The 23,822-nt window shown below is 52.2% G+C and overlaps 1 protein-coding gene across 2 annotated transcripts in view; it reads left to right on the forward strand.

Annotated features, from left to right (window-relative positions):
• FLT1 (fms related receptor tyrosine kinase 1) overlaps window positions 1-23,822 on the forward strand; it is a 199,306-nt gene that overhangs the window by 163,902 nt on the left and 11,582 nt on the right. For both annotated transcript variants that reach the window (XM_070049070.1, XM_070049071.1), the window contains exons 19-27: window positions 5,241-5,345; window positions 8,181-8,294; window positions 10,157-10,245; window positions 13,832-13,988; window positions 14,428-14,525; window positions 15,234-15,356; window positions 17,217-17,328; window positions 18,848-18,947; window positions 23,692-23,797. In XM_070049070.1, the coding sequence (XP_069905171.1) occupies window positions 5,241-5,345; window positions 8,181-8,294; window positions 10,157-10,245; window positions 13,832-13,988; window positions 14,428-14,525; window positions 15,234-15,356; window positions 17,217-17,328; window positions 18,848-18,947; window positions 23,692-23,797 (1,004 nt within the window). The remainder of the gene's footprint in view (window positions 1-5,240; window positions 5,346-8,180; window positions 8,295-10,156; window positions 10,246-13,831; window positions 13,989-14,427; window positions 14,526-15,233; window positions 15,357-17,216; window positions 17,329-18,847; window positions 18,948-23,691; window positions 23,798-23,822) is intronic.

Below are 23,822 nucleotides of genomic sequence, written 5' to 3' on the forward strand. Positions count from 1 at the left end.
GGTTGTGGTTTCTGTGAGTGTTCCACTCCCTCCTGGGTGTGCCAAAGTCATTAGTGATCGGAAGTAGGAAAACAGACTGTGGATCCAGCGTTCCTGGAGTTTGTCACTCTCAGTGCGAAGGAGCTGCGGTTCCAAGTTCAACAGCGTTGCCTCTCTCCCCACGAGCAAACCAGGCTGGGATGGGGAGGGGACGGAGAGGGTATGATGGCTTGTTGTTTTCCCCCTTGGGCTTTGAAATGATTCCACTTCCATTGTGAAAGGACTGGCCCCGGGAGCATGTTCTGCTTGGCTTTGACCAAAGAGTGGATATCATTAAACTCTGGAGAGGCACGACAAAGTTAGCAATGGCTGCTGACAGGGGTGGGGGAGGTGGGGAGACCAACTAAATTTAGAGTGGTGAAGGGCAGGTGACACACTGAATGAGTTCCTTCTGCAAGTCTCAATTCCATGGCAGCTGGCCCAGCCTGTCAGTGACCTTGGCAGGGACCCTGGGATCATTTTCCCACAATCGCGAGCCATTCTCAGCCCGCGCTGCTTTCCAGAGTTATTAGTCATGATTAACCATGTGTCTTCTTGCAGCGGAGGACACGTGAGCTGTGCCTCCCGTCCCTTCGTGCCATCCTAGAACGGCAGTGACCCCTAGCACGGTGAGGGACGTTGCTCACCCTTCCACCCAAGTCCCCGGGGGCTCTGGGGATCTACACGATCCCACTTCAGGAGAGCCTCCTTTCTGGAGATGCCACGTGCCATGACAGGGCCCATGTCTGCTGCAGCATCTCTGATGGGTGGGAGAAAGTGTGCCCTGGCATCTGCTGGCCGGGGGGATGCTCCTCCCTTTCGCGTGGGAGCATGGAGGCGTGAGAGTTGCTTTGTTGTCGAAGCCAAATAAGCGACAGTCATTTGAAGCAATGCCTGGCAAGTGAGAGCGCTTGTCTGCACAGAGAGAAAAGGCTGGTTTGATGGGCAGACTTACAGCAGGTTTATAAACGCAGAGAAATGCACAGACCAAGTTGCGTCTGACGTGGCGCTACCTCTGAGGGTTGCTGCGAGCAGCTCAGGCAAGGGAAGTTGCCATTTGCAGGACCTGAGAAATGGCTATAGTTGGAGCTGGGGGCAAAGATGTCGCTACCATTGAAATTCAGGAACAAAAGCAACCTGGTTTGGTTTTGTGGTGGTGCTTCCTCATTAACCCTGAGAGAAAAGTCAGCCCCCATAAATTTTATCACAGAAGCTAAGGTAATGGCCCGTGCTGCATCTTTCCAGTGGAAAAGAATTTAAAGTCAAAATTCACTCATGGAGGGAACCTCACCAGCAGTCTGGAATTTGGCAAATGGATGCTGCCTAGGCTGGGGCTGTCTATGGCAGAACCAGCCCTGAATGCCACACAGGGGCCTGCTAGGGCTGCCGTGCACTCTCCCCCAGGGTGGTGGGGGACACTGGCAGTCCTGGGCACTCTGGGAGGGGATCCCAATATTCTTGCCTTGTATGCCAATGACCTCGCACACTGCCAAGCTGGTTAGTGGCCTTGCAGGCAGCAACATGAAGAATTTGGGGGGAGAGGAGGAGGAGGTGAGGCCAAGCCCAGTGTTTGGGAGCTGAGCGGGATGGGGGTGGGGCTCCCAGCCATGGCTCTGAGATGGACTACAACCATCCAATGAGCTTCATGCTGTTTTATGAGGCAGCAACCAGCTTCCAAGAGAGTAAATGAAAAGATTGAGAGAGGCCAAGTGAGAACCCGTTTATTCTCACTGATGGAAGCGAAGTCCCCAGACACTTGTTAAAACAAAGTGTGTTGTGATGGCCTGGAAGGGAATGTGTGGGGGTGGACGGATTCCATCTGCTGCTCCAGGCAAGCGCCTGCAGGGGCGCTGTGTGGGCAGAGGAGCCCCGGGGTTTCTCCTCATAGTTAAGGGTAGAAGGCACTGTGGAAGGGAAACATCGTTCTTTGTCCCTAAGTAAAGTGAAGACTAAATCTCCAACCCAAATGCACCCCTTTCTAACAAGGTGTCTGCCAGAGCACTTCCCACGTGATTATATGTCAGCACTTTCCGGGGTCCACTGGGAGCTCTCCTAATTTTTAAAATGTTTATTGATTGATTTGGAAGGGAGAGTTACAGAGAGGGAGGGAGGGAGGGAGGGAGAGAGAGAGAGAGAGAGAGAGAGAGGGATCTTCCATCCATCCTCTAGTTCACTCCTCCAGTGGCTATAACAGCCAGGGCTGGACTGAGCCCAAGCCAGGAGCCAGAAACTGTATCCAGCTCTCTCATGAGGGTGGCACATGGACCCAAATACTTGAGCCATAGTCTGCTGCCTTCCCAGGAGCATTCGCGGGAAGCTGGATCTAAATCAGAGTAGCCGGAACACAAACTGACACTTCCATATGGGATGGGGGCATCCTAAGCAAACAGCTTAACTTGCTGATCCACAAAGCCCTCCACAAAGGGCTCTCTTATTTTCACAGTCTCCATGATGTTCTTGGATAATATTACTGAAGGAAGTGGGGAATATACAAGGGTACTTTCAAAAGTTTGTGGAAGGGCAGGCGTTTGATGTAGTGGTTAGGCCACACCCATCCCACATTTGCATACCTGGGTTTCCGTTCTGGCTCCACTCCTGATTGCAGCATCCTGCTAATGTATACCCAGGAAGGTAGCAGGTGATGGCTCATGTAACTGGGTTCCTGCCATCCATGTGGGAGACCTGCATTGAGCTCCTGGCTCCCACCTTCAGCCTAGCCTAGTCCCACCATTGCGGACACTTGGGAGTCAAATGGTAGACGGGAGCTCTGTCTGTCTCTGTCTCTCTATCCCTTGAATAAATAAAATTTTTGAAGTTCATGGAAAATGGCATTAAAGGATGCTTGTTTTGGTGCAAAAAAATTTTGAAATCCATGCATAGTTTTTTGCATAAGCATTTTTCATGAACTTTTTGGGCTTTTTTTTCCTCATCAGTTCTCATGCTAATATGACATTAATACAAAGAGAACAGAGTCAATGTAGCTCACAGATACACTTTTTTTTTTTTTTTTTTTTTTTTTTTTTACAGGCAGAGTGGACAGTGAGAGAGAGAGACAGAGAGAAAGGTCTTCCTTTGCCGTTGGTTCACCCTCCAATGGCCGCCACAGCCGGCACACCGTGCTAATCCAATGGCAGGAGCCAGGTACTTCTCCTGGTCTCCCATGGGGTGCAGAGCCCAAGCACTTGGGCCATCCTCCACTGCCTTCCCGGGCCACAGCAGAGAGCTGGCCTGGAAGAGAGGCAATCGGGACAGAATCCGGCGCCCCGACCGGGACTAGAACCCAGTGTGCCGGCGCCGCTAGGTGGAGGATTAGCCTAGTGAGCCACAGCGCCGGCCACAGATACACTTCTAAGACTAAAATGATAGTTCCAGGAACTTCCTGAAGGCATGGATTTCAAAGTTTCTTGTACCAAAATAAAATCTAGCTTTCCATTCCAATTCTCCATAAATGTTTTGAACCCCCTCATCTCTCTGCCCAAGTGGCATGCTGTGGGAGGAACAGCACGTAGGAGTAGCCCGGGGTGCATGTTTGACCAGAGAAAAATCAGGTCATCTCACCAGTGTACCTGTACTGATGTGCAGAGACAGGCGCACGGAGGGTGTCAGCGTTGCGCTGGTAATGGAAACTCGCCCGCACCCAAACTGCATACCTGGGGGGCAGTGAGGTAGAGGCACTGGTCAGAGGCAACGGGGAAGACATTTTCACCACTGAGTGGGCCAAAAAAAAATTATAAAGGCTCCAGTATGACAAAGGCACAGGAAAGCTACGTAAGAAACATTATGAGACACTTTTCATTTTAATGTCTTTTGGGCAAGGGGATAAGAGGATGCGGAGGGGAGGAAGAAAGGTTAATTACCTGAAGGCACACTATCCAAGCAGTCTGAGAAAAAAGAATCGCTCAGGAAAGGAGGGGTCGTGGTACGTTACTCAGAAGGTGAGCACTGACTTTGGGCCTGTGGCGCTTTGATGTTGTTTGTACAAGGTGATTTCAAAAAGTTCATGGAAAAGTGGAATTAAGGCTAAGTTTATTTGGATGCAAAAATATTTTGAAATCCATGCAGTTTTTTCATAATACACAGCTTCCATAAACTTTATTTTTAGAGATTTTTTTATTATTCGAAAGGCAGAGTAACAAAGAGAGGGAAAGACACAGAGAGGAAAAAAAGAGATCTTCCACCTGCTGATTCATCCCCCAAATGGCCCCTGGGGCTGGGCCAGGCCAAAGTCAGGAGCCTGGAACTCCATCCTGGTCTCCCACGAAGGAGGCAGGGGTCCAAGCACTTGGACCATCTTCCACTGCTTTCCCAGGACTCTGGGTCTGAAACAGAGAAGCCAGGACTAGAACTGGTGCTCCGATATGGGATGCCAGCATTGCAAGCAGCAGCTTAACCTGCTGTGCCACAACGCCAGCACCTCCATTAAATTTTGAAGCCCAAAGTTTTCAAAAAGTTTTTGCACCAAGATAAACTGATACTAAATTCTATTGGCCACAAACTTGGGGACCTGCACAGCTGGCAGCGGGGAAAGTACTGGGAAGATTCAGACAGGGTCCTTGTCCCTGCGAGCCAAGTTGGCTCACTGGAAGGAAGGAAAAAAAACCAGGTTTACCCTTGGTGATAGCATAGCCCAACTGGTACAGTGAAGGAAGCCTTGTCTTGTTACCACAGCTGGCAACTGCTTCTCTGGGGTCGAAACAAGTTCCTAGCAGTGGTCGCGGGGCTCCCATGCTGAGCCACGAGGATTTATAATCATTGCATAGAGACATGCTGGCAAGACTGGGGATATTTTGCCTGAGAGGGCAGTCTGAGAAATGGCTTGGCGATTATTACTGAGTTATGAAGCATTATTATAACCCAGAGCAGAAACCACCGTTCTCTATTTCTCTCTTTTAGCTGAAAACAGATGAGAAGAAATGACCTTAAGTGGCAAGAAGAGGCCTTAGGTTAAGTAATCACGTTATTAAACAATGGAGAGACCACCCAGGATTTGGTAGCCTCTCTCCTAGGAAACTGCCTCCTAGACAGCCAGCCTCCTTCCGAAGGATGTGGGGTCGCGCGCAAAAGAGAGCCGGGGTGATGGGAAGGCTCCAGAAACGTGTCAGCTCATCTGAGATCCATTGAAAGCTACATGCCTTGAGGAAAAGGCCATTTCCTTCCTGAAAAAGACTTCAACTCACTCTGCTGACTCGGCAAACAAACCTACTGTCTTCTTTTCCTTGCAGGCAAATCGCTTGGCCGAGGGGCTTTTGGAAAAGTGGTTCAAGCATCTGCGTTTGGCATTAAGAAATCCCCCACCTGCCGGACAGTGGCCGTGAAGATGCTGAAAGGTACGTGTGTGGCAGGTCGGTGTTCAGCTGAGCCAGCCCTACGTGTGCTCCCTATGCTGGCCCAGGTTGACAGTGGTGCAAGTAGAGACACAAGCCATGCCTGCTCTGGTCACGGAAGGCCCCTCTACTCCAGGAGTTTCCCGTGAGGCCAGCCAGCACTAGCTCAGAATAAACCTTAACCATGGAACAATCCAGCACTTCTGATGGGAAAAAGGTCTCTGTCACCTGCAAGGCCTTTCTCCTCTCCTGTTGTCTCAGCCTCTTCACTACCAAGGATGTAAGCCCATTGTAGCTGTAGGTTCCAAGCATTGACATGATCCACTCCGACGCTGCCTTAAGGGAAACCTAGCTGCACATCACAAATCCCAAGGGCTTAGAACGTGGCCTTGACCTGACTGTAAAGGGAGACTATAAATCTAGGACAACTCAGCTGATCAGAACACCACATGATTTTACATTATCCAGCCCTGACCACTAAAATATTTCTTCTTTAGAAACTGCAAAAACCAAGTTATCTTTCTAGGGCTGAAAGATACTACCACTCGGTGAAATACTAGGAGAAAGAGCCAAATCACACAAATGAGTCATGGCTACCAGCATAAGAGACAGAAAATGAAAATCTGCAAAAACTGCATAAGCCTAATGTCTCACCCATTCCTGTGGGTGCACTTCAAAAGTCAAGGGAAATGGAATTACAAGATACATTTTGGTACAAACCCTTTAACGTTTAGAAAACGCTTCAGCATTCGTGATGGAGAGCTCATGCCATTTCAAATCGTTTTAAGACAAAAAAAAAAAAAAAAAAAAAAAAAAAAAAAAAAAAAGGAGCAGGACAACTACCCAGTACTAGCACAGAATCCCGGGAGGGAACCGTGTGCTTGGGAAGACTTTGATTATCCTGATCCTTTGCCAGCCCGTGAGGTATTCTTCCCAATGTGCAGATGAAGAAATATGGCCCCAGAAGGTTAAATAGCCTTTGCGAGGCCACACTTGGCTCTGTGCGTAAGTTGAGGGTTTGTATGCAAGGCCTGAAAAATCATCCTGGCATGCTTCAGGGAGGCAGTCCAATATCTAACATGGAGGGAAAGTCAAAGCCGGATCTGGAGGAAGCTCTGCGCCCTCAGCCGGTCCCGCTTCCCAGCTCACTGCCACCCACCGTGTCAAGGAGAGGCACAGAGGATGTCTGAGTTATTCTGCTCTGCGTCCAAGTTCACACCTGGGATCCTGCCTAGAAAAGAAACAATCTGGTCAGCAGATTTTGGCCTGCGCCAAAAGGGTATAAATGCCTGGAGGGTCTGATGGGGGAGAAGATTCTGACTCGAGGTTTTTTGTTTCTTTCTAAAGAATCCATAGAAAGTTTCTATGTAGTACAGAAATCGTGTGTCCAATATCTTTCTAACTGCACATCTTTTATTAAGTCATCAGCATGAGTTGAAATAAAAAAAAAAAAAAAACCCTGCCAAATGACCCACTCTACAAAATTCCTTAAAAACCATTTCCATTCAGCTCTCTTGCTTAAATTGGTTGGCCAGCTGTATCTGGGAGAAACAGAAGAGGCAGAATGTCAAACCAAGGCCACGAGTCAAAGCCCTTTCAAAGGCTCTTTGAGCAACAATCATAACCTTTTGGACCTAACATTCATGTCTGAAATGGGAAGAATAAGTATGGTTATCCAAAAATACTTGTTAAGCATCTATTCTGAGCCAGCCACAGCCCCAAGGGGAGGCTTCTGGTGTTTACTTGGTTATTATTAAAATATGATTTGTGCATATGAAATACCATGTTAACATCTAACAACATGAAATGCACATACCTTTAACCCACTTCCAACACTCTAATCCTACAGAAACACTTGCAGATGTGCACAAAGATTACACACATGCTGTCTACCACAGTGTTATCTGTCCTAGCCAAACAACTACAGTCTAAATATCTGGAGGCTTGCTAATCCATTTCACAGACTAGAAAAGGCCTCTGACAGATTGGAAGTGGAGAAAAACAAAATTTAAGAATACATCTGCGTGCAGATATGATCGCCTTCAAAGCTGACTTCTCATGGAGTATACATAAAAGTTCTGAACCGCAAGCTAGTAACAGTGGCAGTTTGGAAGAAGGTCAGTGGATCCTCCTTTTACTGCACAAATTTCTACTCCGACTCACATTGTTGGACTGTGTTAAGGCAAGACTCTTGGACCCTTCTGTTTCTAAAAATAATTTCTAAAGTTTGGATGCCTTAGACAGGAGCCAATGAGAACAAACACATGGAGGCGGTAGACTCTGCTAACTCCTGGACTGATGTGTTCCTTATCTCTCAGAGTGAAGTTGCAGTCAGATGCTACGGATCCTCCCAACCCAAGATAACCCTGTGAACTCTGGGGCAGGAGAAAATAACACATGGCAAAGATGTTTACAGAAGCAGCCATTCTGCCCTAGCTGGGTCCCCCGGTGCCCCTTCTCTGAGACTCTCCAGTGGGGGAGGGGGTGCCTCCCCTGCCCAGAGCGTTCTTGCTGCACTTGGTTCTGCCAGAAGGGAAGCCTTTGGCTGGCCATGCCCAGCTCTGAGTCAGTGCTAGATGAAGAGCACTGGGTCCACCAAGAGGAAATGTCCAATGACTAACCCCAGCACTGCACTGGGCCTTACTGTAATCAAAAGGATGTTGGCTCGGGAGGGTAGGAGTAATGAAAACAGTCTGGAGGCTTGGCCTCTCTGCAGAATGCGGGGAAGTTAATGAAGCCACCGGCTGAGCACTGACAAACAAGGCAGGCAGGAATACTGCTTCTGCCGGAAGCAGCTCTACTGTCCTGTCGCCCTGACTCTTCCTTCTTCTCACACAGAGGGAGCCACGGCCAGCGAGTACAAAGCCCTGATGACTGAGCTCAAGATCTTGACCCACATTGGCCACCATCTGAACGTGGTTAACTTGCTGGGAGCATGTACCAAGCAAGGAGGTAAAGGAGGTGGGGAGGGCTCCACCCCGCAGGGCGCCGGCTGAAACAGGGGTTCCCTAACACCCAGCTCCTTCCCCTATCTGTGCTTCTTCCCCCTCCAGCAGAGTGGCCTCTCGCTAGCTCCAGGTGACACAATTTATCCACTCACAGAAGGGCGTTCCCACCCTAGAAATGCCTTCCCTACACACAGATTCAGAAGAGACGACCCCTTCCAGCCTCTAGGTCAAGCGGAGGGCGTTCTTCTCTCAGGGTGACTTGGAGAGGGTGTGACCTAAAGAGCTAAACTTGAAAGGCTGCACATTTCTCGAAGCTTCCTCTAAATGCACGACTCACCACCACGGGTGAGATGGCGGGAGCAGGTGATGGGGGATAGCCAGAGAGGCCCTTCCTTTTCAGCTCCACCGTGTGGACAGGTCTTACTCCCTGGGACAAGTGGAAGGGGCAGGGCTGTGCCCTGGGACGAAAGGCCCATCATGGTCTCACCGACCTTTCTTCCTACTCAAGGGCAAGGCTAGTGCTTGGGTGTAGACGGTGCAGTTAATGATTGAGCCAGAAAAAAAGGGGCTTGGAGGTGAGGGCTGGGGACCTCGACACAGCCCCGCCTGCTTTCCCATTTAGCACCTGTTAATAGATCAGAGCTAATGAGACCGCCCACCTCTCTGCCCGTCCATGAGACACGGGTGGCGGGATGGAAGCCCTGCTGAAGGCAGGATTCTGTAAACCAGGTAGGCAAGGAGACAGGCAAACTGTGCTAGCACTTTCTGTTCCAGAACCCCGCGGGAGGAGGAGGTGCTATGAGGATTTCCAGCACTTTCAAAAACCAGCAAAATCCTGGTAGTAATCACACAGCCAGGACAAGCCCAGACGCCGGCAACCTCGACCTAAGGCACCCTGCCACTTCCGCACCCAGCATCCGGGGTGTGCTCCCAGCATGCCCCACGGCAGCAGCTCCATGGAGCACCTCCGGGGTCATGCGTGCTTTGACCCGGAAGTGGTGCTTGTGGTGGTTTGGGGGGAGCAGGCAACAAAAGAAAGGAGTGGTTTGTGCCCCACCGGGCATCTGCAATGCAGCCGGGCTTCCTTCCCATCCTCTTGCTTCTGTTAGACCAGGGGTTGGCAAACCACAGCCAGTCTCTAAGCTGAGAACAGTTTGTGTGTTTTAAGTGGTTGGGGGAGGAGAGAAGATCAAAAGATGAAGAGCCGTGTAAAATTGCGTGGCGTCCATTTTCGGCATTCACACGTGTGTGGGAGCACGGACACCCTCCTCTGGTGGTTTTCTGGGACTGGCTCCAGCACTGAACAGTCGGGTGCCCTGCAAAGCCTGATCCTTAACGGCAAGAGTTGACGAATCCCCTGCTTGAGACCCTCCAACACAGCCCGAAACAAACTGTGCAGACGACCCCAAGTGGCAGCGCTGCTGGACAGAGGCGGGCCTGCTGGCCTGTTCTCCGCCCTGCGAGGGACAGAGGAGCTGCCCAGTAGTCTAGGCTTGCTGTGACAGTGACCAGGAGCCACTCACCCGCCAGGGTCCGGTTCAGGGCCAGGGAGGGTAGCTGGCTTTTACCTCTCCCCGACTCAAAGTCATTTTTCTACTTCTCCTGTGCTCTTTTTCTTTCCCTCTTTGCTTCCCCTGCGCTGCCCCTGCCTCGCCCCCCCCCTCCACTCACCCCTTCATCTTCTCCTATTTCTATTGTAAGGTTTAACCTTACCCTTCCCAGCTTCCTTTGCAGAAGTCACTGTGCTCCGGGGCCTCTCAGCCCCCAGTTGAGCTCTAGCAAGGCAGGTTGGGTGGTGGCTTCTCTGACACCCATGGAGGGGTCCACTGGCCCCGGGGTGGCGGACATGTGCTGTTTTGGCTGCAGGGCCGCTGATGGTGATTGTGGAATACTGCAAATATGGCAACCTGTCCAACTACCTCAAGAGCAAACGGGACTTATTCTTTCTCAACAAGGTAAGGGTCTTACAGGTTGGAGTCTGAGTTTCCCTTTGGGTTGCAGCAACTTACAGCTTAGACCTGTATTGTTCTAGTAATGAAATTGGGGCCGAAAACTCAGTTCTGCTTATTCCATCTCCTTTTTCCATGTTTTACTTCCACGCTAATTTGTGGATAGCACAGAAAATCGTTTGACCCCAGCATATGCAGCAGTAATGCGGTATGATAATGTTACTTCTCTGTCGCCCCTCTGTGTTTGTCCATGTATTTGTGTGCACGCCCATGACACACATTCACGTGAGGGGGCTTTAAAAAGTCTGTGGAAAAAATGGAATTCAAAGAAAATGCACATTTTCCCATGAATTCTTTGACGTCCCCCTTGTGCAGTCTCACATATTCAAGTCACTGATTTCTTCAAGGAAGATGCTGGCACGGGTAACTCTCTCCATTTATGAGGTTAGGGAAGGAAAGGCTGAATCCACTGGGTGGCTTGGACAGGCAGCAATAGACCACTGATGGGCCCAGAGCTGGAAATCATTTTCTTTTCTTCCTTCTGCCCTTTCTCTCACTTCCTAGCACTGTCACTGCTCAGGTCATCCCCATACACACTCTGAACCAGTCTTACCAAGAAATAATTTACTCAAACTTTATGATAACACGTTGCACCAGTGCTGTGTCCTTCCCTGGGCTCAAGAAGTCCAGTGAACAATGAGTCAATGTTATTAACCAGTAAGGGATCTGTGTGGCAAAGAGATGAAATATTTAGTTTCCAGAATCAGACTTTTGTGATTTAAATCCTGCCCCTGCCTCTTCTGAAATCTGGGACCTTGAGCCAGTAACCCGATTTCTCTAAGTTTCCACTTCCCCATTTGTGAAACAGAGCTAATACTAGAACCCAACTGATGGAATTGTTGGGAGAATCAACATATCTCAGTGAAGCATTCAATACATGTTGACTACCACCATCATCCACATCTACCCTCCGAGACAAAAAGATTGGGTGAGTTCAACTTAATGCCACCGATCTACATGGCAGATAAAGAGTCAGACACCAGAGAATGGGTCCCATCTCTGTCAAGAATCTTTGCACAATACTAGACAGCTGGACCATTCTCTCAGCTCCCAAACTTTGATCTAACTAAAGACACAGGGGATCCACCAGCCTGGTGATATGGTCTGCAAGAAACACTTTCCCCAGATTTTAAACCAGGCCTTCTAATTGGTAGAATCTTGAAACTGAAAGGCATCTCTTTGATCATCTGGTTCACACTGGCAGAGATAGAGGTGCCCAGAGAAGTCACATGATTGGCTAAAGGACACACCCACCTCCCACACGAATCCAGCTCTCCTGACCCTGCACCCACTGCTTTCCTGTGCACCACACTGGATAAGGGGAAGAAACAGCAGCAGTGGAAGGTGGTGCCCTGGGCTGTGAGCAGTGCATATTCTTTTCGGTTCTGAAGTCCTGGACTAGGTTCAGAAAGAACTAAGCCAGCAGGACGCCCTGGGGACCTTGGCAGGATGGGACATTTGGGTTCGTGCGTCCTTTGTTTTAAAGAGTCTGCTTCCTTCCCTGACTATATTTAATGGTTCGCCTCCCTTGCACCTTGGTGGAGCTTAGTGTTTTCATGGAGAACCCACAATTACCTTTTCTATTTGGATCCTAAAGGACTAGAGAGAGGAGACGAAAGAAAAATGAACCAAAAAGAAAAACAGCTGACTTGAAAATAGGATGTTCCATATTCCCAATAAATTCAGTAAATTCACCTTTGTTTCACAGAGAGGGTTACCCATAAGCCAAGCTGAATGAACCACTGGTTGGAGGGCGGGAGGCAGGTGAGAAAGTCTAAGTTTGGGTCCTTAGGGGCTGCCCGAGAGACTAGCCCAGGGGTCACTTTTCTCCCCCAGGCCATTGCTAGCACTCTCCACTGCCCTCCTGTTCTGGGAGAGGGTCTTGTGAGAAATCAAATCCCAATCTCACTGCCTCCTGGAGACCTGGCCACCAATGGTGAGACTCTCCACCTGCCCTCAGGCACACTTGGTGCCCTGGGCTTCGCACTGTGCAAAGAAGAAGAGCTAAGCGAGCATGGAGCATTTGGTGGGTGGGGGTTGTGCATTCTTGAGCCCTGCCTCTCTCTGGCCACACAGAAGGTCCGTTGTTGGGGAACAAGGGCCTCGGTACTCCACACACACACCCTTGCAGAACTCCACACACACACCCTTGCAGAAGGTCTGTTGTTGGGGCTGTCCCGCCAGAAGCTCCTCCCTGTCTTTTGCCTGCTCCTACTGTGCCCTCTAGTGGAGGGACCACTCCTGCTGTGTGACATTTCTAGAAAAGCCACTGAAGGATGAGAAGGCTGGTTAGAGGGAGCCCTGCTACGCTGTGCAGGTGGATAAAGAGATGCCACCAAACCCCACTCCCTCTCAGCCTCTGACTCAGGATCGCCCTCTAGCGGAAGCTAGGTGAGGCACGTGGTCCAATCCTGAAGCCACTGCAAGTGCCGCCTTTTAAGTGTCGCTGTTAATACATGAATTCTTAAAGGCAGTAGAAGTCTTTTCCGGTTCCATGTGAAAACCCTGAACCAACTCCTTTCCTCCAACCCATTAAATCACCGCAGGATGGTAGAGGGTTTGGGATGAGGAAAATGCTACCCAGAACGTGAACATGAAGACCAAGCTCACGTGATGGTTGGAAAGAGCCAGAGGACCAGCCAAAGCTCAGGTGCCCATTCCACGCAGAAAGGCCTTTTCCACCTCTGTTAGGATCAGAATATATCTTTGAAAAGAAATGATCGTGTTCCCTCCTCCAGGAAAACTGGAGAAATTGGCTACGGTAGCCTACTCTTAAAGCGTCTCATGGAATTTCAAATGAAGCCCCAGGTACTCCGGGGATACTTTTCCATCATTCACATTATCTTGCACAAGATGATATGTGGTGTGCAGAAGCAGCTACTTGTCTTCTTGGCCAGACTTAGGGGCACGTGAACTGGCTTCTCCACATCTAAGAACTACTTGATGGGGTGAGTGCCCAGGGTTCAAGTCCCGTCTCCTCCATTTCTAATCCAGCTTCCTGCTCCTGGGCACCATGGGAGGCAGCAGATGATGCTCAAGTACTTGGCTCTCTGCCACCCGTGTGGGAGACCTGGGTTGAGTTCCAGGTTTCTGGCTTCAACTTGGCCCAGCCTCAGCTGTCACGGGCGTTTGGGGATTGAACAAGTGGATGGAGGCGCTCTCTCTTCTCTCTGTTTCTCTCTGCGTGGGTATGTGTGCATGTGCCATTCAAATAAAATTTAAATAAATAAAATTAGAAAACTCCTGTGCAAAATTTTGGGAAGATTAAAAGAGTAAGCATTCAGTAAGTGCCATCTGCTTCACATTGGAATTAACAGTCTTAAATCTGATCTACGATGCTATGTAGAAGCCCGGTCAGGAGCAGAAGAGAGCCCACAACCCCACAAGTTGCCAGGCGTGTGGCCACCACTGTCCATTCTGCAGAATGAGGCCCTCAGCTCGGGCCCCTGGTCTCCAGCGTAGGGCCCAATTTCCCTGGGGCTGACCTAGAGCGCCCCTTCCTCACCTGTGTACCTTCGTGGTCTGTTCAAAGGAGGCAGCATTACACATGGAGCCAAAGAAAGAAAAACCGGAGCCAGGCCTGGAACAAGACAAGAAACCCAGACTAGACAGCGTCACCAGCAGCGAGAGCTTCGCGAGCTCCGGCTTCCAGGAAGATAAAAGTCTGAGCGATGCTGAGGAAGAGGAGGGTAGGTATCGAGTCCTTCCTGTCCTGCGGCCTGGGATATTTTTATAACATACTGTGCATCCCTGAAATTGTTTTCTTATTTCTCGCCCTTAATAAACATCCGTGGGAGACTCCAAGGGTAGTGGCCTGAAGAGATAAGATTTGAATTAAGATTATTTAGAGTTACTCATTCTGACAGGGACAGAATTGTCCCTCCCGGTCCCCCACCCTTCAGGGCCTCTATGTCTTCAGGGCTCATCCTCTGGCCCCACCGTGCTTAGGTGAAATGGGCTGGAGGGCCTGGAACAATCTCTGCTGCTCATGTTGGAACTCAGATGCTCTTGCAAATGAACTCTGACCCACATGTCGCTTTGGTTTATGTTTTGCTAACCTTGTTCCACTACATTGGGATTCGGTGGACTCACAAGCGCCCTGACAGTTACGGTGCTCATGTTTTCCAGACTTGGATGAGTTCCACAAGCAGCCCATCACCATGGAAGATCTGATTTCGTACAGTTTTCAAGTGGCCAGGGGCATGGAGTTCTTATCGTCCAGAAAGGTCAGTCTGGTTCTTTACAGTGGCTCTGCTTTGCCAGGCTTGCACGCCATCTTAGCAACAAGTCCATTTCTAATCCCCCACCCTGCTTACACCTGCAGCTTGAAGTGTAGGATGATTGTCACCACACGAGCCTTCATTTGCCCGGATAGGACAAGGTTTAAGGATGATGAACTTTGGACTCCAGCAGGCGGAACCGGTTTCCAGGGACAAACGTCATCCCGGGGTTTGGGCTTCTCACTCTGGCAACCGTTCTGCCCGGCTGGCTGATTTTCAAACACTGGCCAGAATCTCAGAATCTGTGACTCCCCAGGAGTGCTTCTAGTAATACAGCCCTGGAGGGCCCTCCCCCAAGGCGGCAGCTGGCAACAGATCTGCCCTGAGCAGCTCGAGATACAAGGCTTGGCTGGGGTGGGGGAGGGGAGTTTGGGTCACTAGAAGACCTCAGCTTGCCAGCAACCATGCTGACCAGGGCACCACCTGCAAACAGTAGCCCGGTGCTTTTGGCGCTTTTCTTGGCTTCAGGGCCTTGAGGGACCTGGCTTTGCAGAGACGCGCTGTGTGTTTACGGTCACCGTGTGCTCGCCAGCCGCTTCCTTTGCCGCATGTGAAACGGATCAGGGAATTAAGACTGATGGCCCCCAGAAGGCACAGGAAACCAGTCGGTTAAATCAAGGAAGTGCATTGATTCTGCGGCCGTCTTTATTATAGTGCATTCATCGGGACCTGGCAGCCCGGAACATTCTTTTATCTGAGAACAATGTGGTGAAGATTTGCGACTTTGGCCTCGCCCGGGATATTTATAAGAACCCCGATTATGTGAGAAAAGGAGATGTGAGTAGGGTTTGGTGTTTATTTGACTCCTTTATACTCTGTCATTCTCAGACCACAGGCTGAAGCCCTCAGTAAATATTTGCACTTCCTCGGCTGTAGCCGCCGCAGCCGCCACGTGCTCCTGGTGTAGGATACACAGGCTCTGCCAACCAGACAGCCCTGGCGCGGGCTTGGAAGGGCTGTGTGTCCTGCTCCTGTGTGTCCCTCATCCCTGGCTTGGTCCCTGTCCTTGGGGCGGAGGCCCTGGTCAGATGCTCTCCTTCCCTCCCACGCACTCCTGGGGGAGTTGCTTGTCCCACTGAAAAGAACAGCCTGGACTCTCCCCCTCGAATAAACCGGATGATGGATTCAGCAGGTGTGTGTGCGTCTCAGGAAAGGGTGGGGTCGGCGGCGGCCGGGCGCAGTGTCTCCCTGCTGGCTTGTGCAGTCGCCCCTGCTCTTCTTGTTTGTGAACACCGTGTGATTTTCTCCTTCCGTGCCTGACCTCCTGTGGCCTCCGGACTCCTGTCTGGACGCCACTGTGGACTCATCAGACTCCAGTGGGCAGGCTGATAGCCAGAGAAGGCCCCACCCCCACAGCTTCTGCTTCAGGAAGCCTTGGTGGGGCCTGAGAACTTGCATTTCTAGCACACTGCCAAGTGATTCTGCCAGAGCTGCTCCCAGGACTTGGAGACCCAGTGTCCCACACTCCCTCATCAGAGGGGACAAAACACACGTCCCGTGGAGCCCCACTGCGCAAAGCTGCCATCTGGCCTTTTTCTCTTTGCTATCTGTCCGTGTTTGTTTCAGCTTCTTCCCGCTCTCCTCTGTCTTAGCCATCCCCATCCATATATAGTGGCAGGCCTCATTCACTGGGATGCTTGCTCTATGAAACAGAAGGGAGATTTGCATGCTTGAAAATATTTCTTTCTAAATATATATTTTCTGAAAACCAAATACTAAATGTTTAAACTCTAAGTCAGCTTCCCCTTTTCCTGCACCTTTGCCCACTCTCCCTATTCAGAAACTTTTAGAATCCTGCCTTTTTGCCTTTCAAATCATCTTCCTTGGAATTAAAAAATCCTAGAAATCACCAATTTTCAGGATGCCTTCTAATTCAAACCAGTCTTTTCTAAGCCCTTAAGTGTTCCTAAGGAATGTAGAATGTTTGGGGGAGGATTCCTTTTTAAAGTTTTTTTTTTTAATATTTATTTGCAAGTCACAGAAAGAGGATAGACAGACACACACAGAGGGACATCTCCCTAACCCCCTGCAGCAGTTGGGGCTGGGCCAGGTTGAAGCCAGGAGCCAGGAACTCAACCTGTCCCTCCCTCGTGGGTGGCAGGGACCCACACACTTGAGCCATCACCGGCTGCCTCCGCGGGTGAACGTTAGCAGGAAGCTGGGATCCGAAGCAGAGCAGGGACTGGAACCCAGCGCTTCACCAATGTGGCATGCATCTTTACCCCGCACCAAACGCCCGCCCAGGGGCAGAAGGATATTTCACGGAGCTGTAGAGAATCTTCTGGACACACCAGAGGGGCTTCCTAAGCGTGTGTTGCCCTCATGGGCCTCAGCTCAGCATGGCGTAGGAGCGCACGGCAAAACGTTGATAGAAAATGTGTATTATGAAAAACACATGGATTACTTTTTTTTGGCACCAAAATAAACTCACTTTTTAATTCCATTTTGCTTTCACATGGGTCCGTCTGGTAGCAGAGCAATGTGCGCGGTGAGAGTGCTCTCCCTGTTAGGAAGCCGGGGCTGCTGTAGGAAATGATTTCTGGGCCAAGTGTGATCTGGGAGGTGACCCTTGGGCACGTGGGTTGCGGCTGCTTTGTGTTCTTGACCTTCTGCTCACAGTCACCCTGCTTCCTTCAGACTCGACTTCCTCTGAAATGGATGGCTCCGGAATCCATCTTCGACAAAATCTACAGCACCAAGAGCGACGTGTGGTCCTATGGAGTCCTGCTGTGGGAAATCTTCTCCCTAGGTAAACCTGGGCGGGGGCAGCGGTCAGACAGCCCATAAGTGCTTGCCCCTGGGAGGGACACCACCTTCAGATCAGCCTGTGAAACAGCTGCCAAGTCCTAGGGAGGCCTGGGTCCAGGGAGACGCTCGGATGGGTGTTAGCATTGTGTGCACCCCTTGCTGTCGAAAGGGTCAGTAGGGTCATCAGTGGCTTACACAGATGGCAGAAAAACTGAGGTCAAGTTTATCTTTCTCTGCTCCATGCCCCCTTCTCCTACTTCCTCAAACAGCCAGCTCCCTTCCCCTTCGCCCCCTACGCTACCTCCCCTGTCAGAATTTCTTCTTAGAGAGGCCTTGATAAGCACACTGAACCAGTAGAGAAGGTGCTGTTAGAAACAGGAGGCCTTTCTAGTGCTTCTAGTACCTACTAGCACCTTCTAGTACTTTCTCGTGACATTATCATTACACAGTCCAGGACCCTGGTTTACGATAAAGAACAGTGGTTGTATTTATTCTGCTGGCAGCGGCATCCACGGTGGGTGGCTAAAAGCCGTGCTCCAGATCCCATGTACACAGATGCACAACAAGCCCACATCTGCTCACAGACATACAGCACAGACCTGAGGCCTCCCTAACTCGGGTTCTAGCCAAGAGTCTTTTGGGCTTTGCCAGAGATTTGCCTTTGCAGCCCATCGGAGCAAAAGCCACCGGGTAACATCCCTGGTTTCCTGTAATGTGTGAAAACGATTCGCCTGCTTTAATGACAGGCACCTGCTGCTTCCAGTCTTTGAAAGCAGCCTGGCGGCCACAGTGATCCCTCAATGACACAGTGCCAGCACCGCGCGTCTCCCAGCTGCTTCCTACCAGCAGCGATCCCTGGAAAGTGCAGACAAACAAATGCTGGGGTCGAGTAGGGTCAAGGGCTGGGACAGAACAGACTGGGAGGCCTTGGCCACCCCTACCCAGTCTAGAGTCTCCGTAAAAGTTGGAAAGTGACAGGAGGATCTTGGACATTGGCAAAGGCAGCATCGAGGCGCTTCTAGCATCTGTAAGTCTGCAGTCTCCTGACCCCGGGCAGCCCTGGCCTCACACCGTTCAGTCTGGACCTGGAGCCCAAGGCCTGTCCCCACTCCTAGTTTCCCTGTGCCGCAAGATATTGGTGAAAAAAAAAGTAGGGAATCCAAATCATCCTCCCCCAGGGAGGTAGGGAGGATCCACAAGTCCATTGGCTTTTAAAGGAGAGGTTCATTTACCCGGGCCTGAGCCTCCAGTGACCATGCCCCTTCCCTGACAATGAGGAAACCAGAGAGGCCTGAGAGCATCAGACCCCCAGCACTGTGGGCCTGGCCAACCACGCATGTGTCGCCAGCTGGGGTCCGTTGAGCCCCTCCGTGCGTGCGTGCATGTGTGTGTGTGTGTGTAGCTGCACGCTGGAGCCATCCCTGGGAATGTATACCTAAGATGTCACTCTAGTGGAAGGGCCGTTTGTAGCCTGCAGCCGTAACGTGCCCTATGCCTCGTGCCCTGCCCCCCCCACCCAGGTGGGTCTCCATACCCAGGAGTGCAGATGGATGAAGACTTCTGCAGCCGGCTCAAGGAAGGCATGAGGATGCGGGCGCCTGACCACGCGACCCCTGAAATGTGAGCACCCTCCCCACTTCCTCCACGGCGGCCCCCAGAGAGCGCTGGGGTGGGTGTGGAGTGCCCCCTCCAGGCGGCGTGCCCCCTCAGCCCGATGCGGGTTGCGCAGGGTACACAGTGGTCCGCCTGTCCCTCACCCACTCCCCTCCTGACCCCTGCCGCGGCTTTGCAAGGCCTGCAGCTGGGAAGTGAAGTTAGACTCTGGGTGTCTGGGCTGAATCTAGGCCAGAGGGCTAGACCACCCAGGAAGTGAATGTGGGACCTTGGCCCTCCTCACCTGGTTGGGAGCCAAATGAATTGGGGACAGAGGGCTGCAGGCTGCTGTGGACCACTCCTCCGTCTGCACCACGGGCCCACAAGGGGCTTGGTTCAGGCTGTAGGAGAGGAAAGGGGAGTTTCCTGACAGAAGCCGTAACATCTTCCACAGCGGGCTAGCTGGGCACCATAAGGGCTTTGGAATCGGTTCGAGAGGCGCAGGCCTAGAGCCCTGGCGGTGGCCCCCTGCTGTGCCTTCCTGGCGACCCTGGGGGGAGCCCCACCCGCCTCTCTGGGGCACTCCTCCTGAGCCCTGTGCAGGTCCTGCACTTGGAGGCCAGGGCAGGAATGCGATGACACCTGCAGTTTCTTTGGCACTGCTGACAAAGGCTTTGGGCCTCCAGGAGGCGGCACTAGGTTTCCTGGCCTGGCCTGACCTGGCCTGGCGGGCGGCCCTCTCCCTCCCACCCGCACAATGGGGTCCTGTTCGAGGCGTTTGGGGAGGAGCTGGAAGGAGTTAAGGAAATGCGGGCTCGGCCAAAGGGCAAGGCCACTGCTCTTTCCTGGTGTCTCAGGACAAGGCTGGGGAGACCCAGGCTGGGGAGCTAGCTGGGTGACGGGGCCAGGACTCAGGCCTGCAAAGACTCAGGCAGGGGCAGAGGACAGCAGGCACAGGGCCTGCGCTCTTCCATCCTGCCTGGGGTCCTCACCAGGGAACGGCAGAGCTGGAGGCAAGAGCCCCTCGGGAGAGCCAGGGACCAAGTTAGATTAGCGTCGGGAGCTGGCCTGGGACGAAGAGTGTGGAAGGCTGTGGGAGTCTCAAGTTTTTTGCTTCCCCAGAACTTGGCCAGAGAAGCAAACCCCAGGAGACCTGACTTTGCACCTCCTGGTTTCCCCGCTGATTTCCCACGCATCTCCTGGTCTGGAGGTCCTGGCATCGGCCTCTGAACTGGACAGACGCTGTGATGAGACGCTGTGTCTGCCGTCAGCTCAGCAGCAGTGGAGACACCGTGGGAGCTCAGTCCCCTGGACCCACAGGGTCCTGCAGTGCGGGGGCTGTGAGATAACAGAAGACCCCGCGTGTCTGGCGGAAGCCCACTCCCACTCCATCCACTGTGCCCCCTCTGTGCCTTGCATCATCTGCAATCCGTGGGACTCAGTTCTCCTTACTAACAGTGTGACAGTAATTACAAGTACTATGGAGTCACATTCAGTCACTCAGCATTTCTCCAGTGCTCTAAATGCTAGCCAGTAGCCACTAGCCACTGTTTTAGAGGCACTGTTAACATTACATTGATTGATGGACCTAATGCTCATAGCAGCCCAATAGGATAGGTGTTATTATTATAATACCCATATTACAGATGAGAAAACTGAGGCACTGGACATCTCCATGATTTGCCCAAGGCCACATTGTTAATAAGTTAAGCAAACTTGGTGTGAGTCCAGATGTCCTATATACGTGCAAGGTTTCTTTCCAGTTCTTTATCCACGTTCTGAGACAAAAGAACTCTGGCGGTACAAAGTTGCATCTGTTCCGGACTAAACTTCCTTGGGCTTTATCAGACTTTCAAGTCTTTACATGAACTGCACCCGGGGTCCCCGGAACCCCAAGCAGTCACTAGAGAGAGGCTCAGCTCTGGGGGAGGGGAACATTTCTGGGAGAAACATCCAAACGTGACGGGAAGCTTTGTGAAAGGTGCGTGTGGGAAGCCAGAGCTCAAGCCCTCAGCGTCTCCCCAAGCACATGGAAGCAGAGGCAGTCAGTGATGGCCGTCTGGTCTGTTCCACCAGCAGGAGGACCCGGGAGAGGACAGCGCTCTCGGCTTCTCAGAACTGGGCTTCTGAACTTGGCCGAAAGCCGTGTGCACTTGGGAACTTGGGCTATGACAGCTTGGAAAGGAAACACTCTTCCCATAGGCCTCTCATCCCGGGTTTGTGGACAACTAGTGTCTCTTTATGACACCTGTTGACTTGGTGGTGTGAAAGCATAGAATGCTGAACCATTGGTTTCCCGCCCAAGCCTGTTTCATCAGATGTCTTTCAATAAGAGAATAAGCAGTGGATTTTCTTCTTCCTTTGGTGCGAAGCACAGTGCCTTCTAGACAAGAGGAGTGGAATCTAGGAATGAGAAGTGACATAGCAGCAAGTGGCTGAAGGTGGTCCCTGTTGCTAGTTTCAGCAGAGAAGCCAGGGAGGGTCGCGCTGGGGGCTGCGCCTCTCCCCTACACCTGCTGGCCACTGTGTGCGGTGAGCCGCTGGAAAGACTGCGCTCGCTACTGCCTGTGGCCCAGGCTCCTTTTTGTTTTCCTGGTCTGAGCCTTTCTTGCCCTGGCTGTCTTCCATACACTCTGCAGGTACACATTTGATGTTCTTCCAACTGCCTCGGGCCACTTGTTGATGGCTGGAGAGACAGGGTGACGCAGAGGCTAGTCCTGGAGCAGCCAGGTGCCTCTGGCCACAAGGGCCCCGAGCCCTCACTCCCTGGTGCTGCTGATCAGTGATGGCTGGGACTCTGGGGGCCATCTCACTGGCCACGGGGCCCTCGCAGCTCTTTCGGAGCCAGTTCACCCCATCCCACTCTCCAGGGGTCGGGTCCTGTGGGTACAGGAGATGAGATACAGGGCGGAGGGCACCCAGAATCCCCTTTAAAGTTCAAGTTTGCACGGAGAAGAAGGAGCGGGAGGCCGTCGTCCAGAACCACATGTGGATGCCAGGTTCCCCTGCCTCTCTGTACTTGAGGCCTCCTGCCTCTTCTCGAAGACTCACACTATCTGCTCGCTGGGCACTTACTGGACAGCAGAAGCCGAGTTCCACTGCCCAGCTGTTTGGCAAACTTTTAGCTGAAGACCCAAGGCCCCGAGAAGGTGTCCAAGGACCATGTGGTGCCTCCACTTCCCTGGGTGCCTCGAAAATTCTCTCCTGGGCCTAACGCATAGCCTAGGACACAGCCCTGGGACACTCTGCTTTGCCTTGCTGAGAGCATTTTCTGCAGGTCAAGCTCTGGCCGACCTCGTAGCAAAGCAGTGCTGTGAAGCCGTTACTGCCAGGCTGGTAGGGTGGGAGAGAGGCCCGGGAGGCCCTTGTTTCGCATTTCAGGCCTGGGAACGGCCACACTGCCTCCCAGTAACTGGCCTGGTGTTCAGACTCCGCCTCCCTCGTTTCCTGTCACTGCTCCCCCCCCTTCTCACCACCTGCCTGGACGGTTGGCACCTGCCTCTGCTGAAGCGCTCAGAATCCAGAGATGGATCTCGCTTGTCCGTTTACCCCCGCCTCCTCTCTCTGTTTTGTTACCTTCCTGTATTCTTACCATCTTCGTCACCTCCCGTGCTTTGAAATAAAATAGGGCCACACTGGTGAGATAATTGGTATTGTTGGGGCAACCTGAAGGCACAGATCTAAGACGAGACAGGGACAGGAGCAGGCACTGGAATTCCTCAAGTTTTCCCCTGAAACACGTAACTCCCAGCTAACGAGTGATGCCTGCAGCCTGGCTGAAGTGCCCGTGCCAGCAGCAGAGCCATCTCTTCCCGGTGACTAGGCTGGCTGCCTTCAGCAGCTGTTTGTCACAGGCTTAACGTGCACCAGCCCTGGGCTGGGGGCGGGGCACAGAGACGCCAGTCCCTGGCGATATGATGCTGCCTGGCTGGTTCTGACCCAGTTCCAAAGGCCCAGCCATTCAGGTTCATATCTGACGCAGTCCAATGGGGTAGCCGAGAATAAATGTCCCTCACGAGAATAAATCCCAACCCCAGCGGTGCAGCGTGGGTTTTGCCGGGGGTGCGGTCAGAGTGCATCTGCAGATGTGAGCGCGAAAGGAGCCTGCTGCCTTTGCCTGTGACACGTCATATTTGCCTGGGGGCGGGGGAGGCCAGTTGGTAATAAGCAGCAGCTCTGCATTGCAACGGGAGAGGAATCAGCCCTACGCAGGCACCTCCGCACACGACATGGGCTTCACCCTGGGGAAGGGGTGGGCGTGGTGCACACCGGGCCTTCTCACCAGGCTCCACAGCTGGGCCCCACCCGGGCACTGTGAGGACTTGGAAACAGCACGTGGAAATTACGAGGCTGGGACATGAGAATGGCAGACGGTGCGCGCCCTGGGACTGGGGCCGTGTCCGCGCTTCCTTGTGAATGACACGGTCCTGCTTTGGAAGGCGAGCAGACGCTGCTGCCCCCTTTCTACAGAGCCCCCCAAGCTGCCACTGCAGAGGCTGCAGGCGCTCCAAAGTGCGGGGGCCCAGGAGCTCTGCACGGGTGGTTGGTCACCGTGCCTTGGTAGGCAGGTGTTTTCCTGTCACCAGCACGACCTGGCCCCAGGAGACCATTCTGGGCTGGTGCTGCAGGCCCAGAGGTAAAAAGGGAGCAATGTCCCTGCCACTGCGAGCCTGGTCTTGGCGCGTCCACTGACACCACCACGCTGGATCGAGAGGACGATGTGTAGTTAGCACTGTGTTCCAGCTGCTCCTGCTGTGCTCTCTCCCAACAGCTACCAGATCATGCTGGACTGCTGGCACAAAGACCCAAAAGAAAGGCCCAGGTTTGCAGAGCTTGTAGAGAAACTCGGCGATTTGCTGCAAGCGAATGTTCAGCAGGTAAAGGTAGACCATCAGAAGGCCA

Source organism: Oryctolagus cuniculus, chromosome 9, assembly GCF_964237555.1.
Source record: "Oryctolagus cuniculus chromosome 9, mOryCun1.1, whole genome shotgun sequence".
In the NCBI taxonomy this organism is placed as follows: Eukaryota; Metazoa; Chordata; class Mammalia; order Lagomorpha; family Leporidae; genus Oryctolagus; species Oryctolagus cuniculus.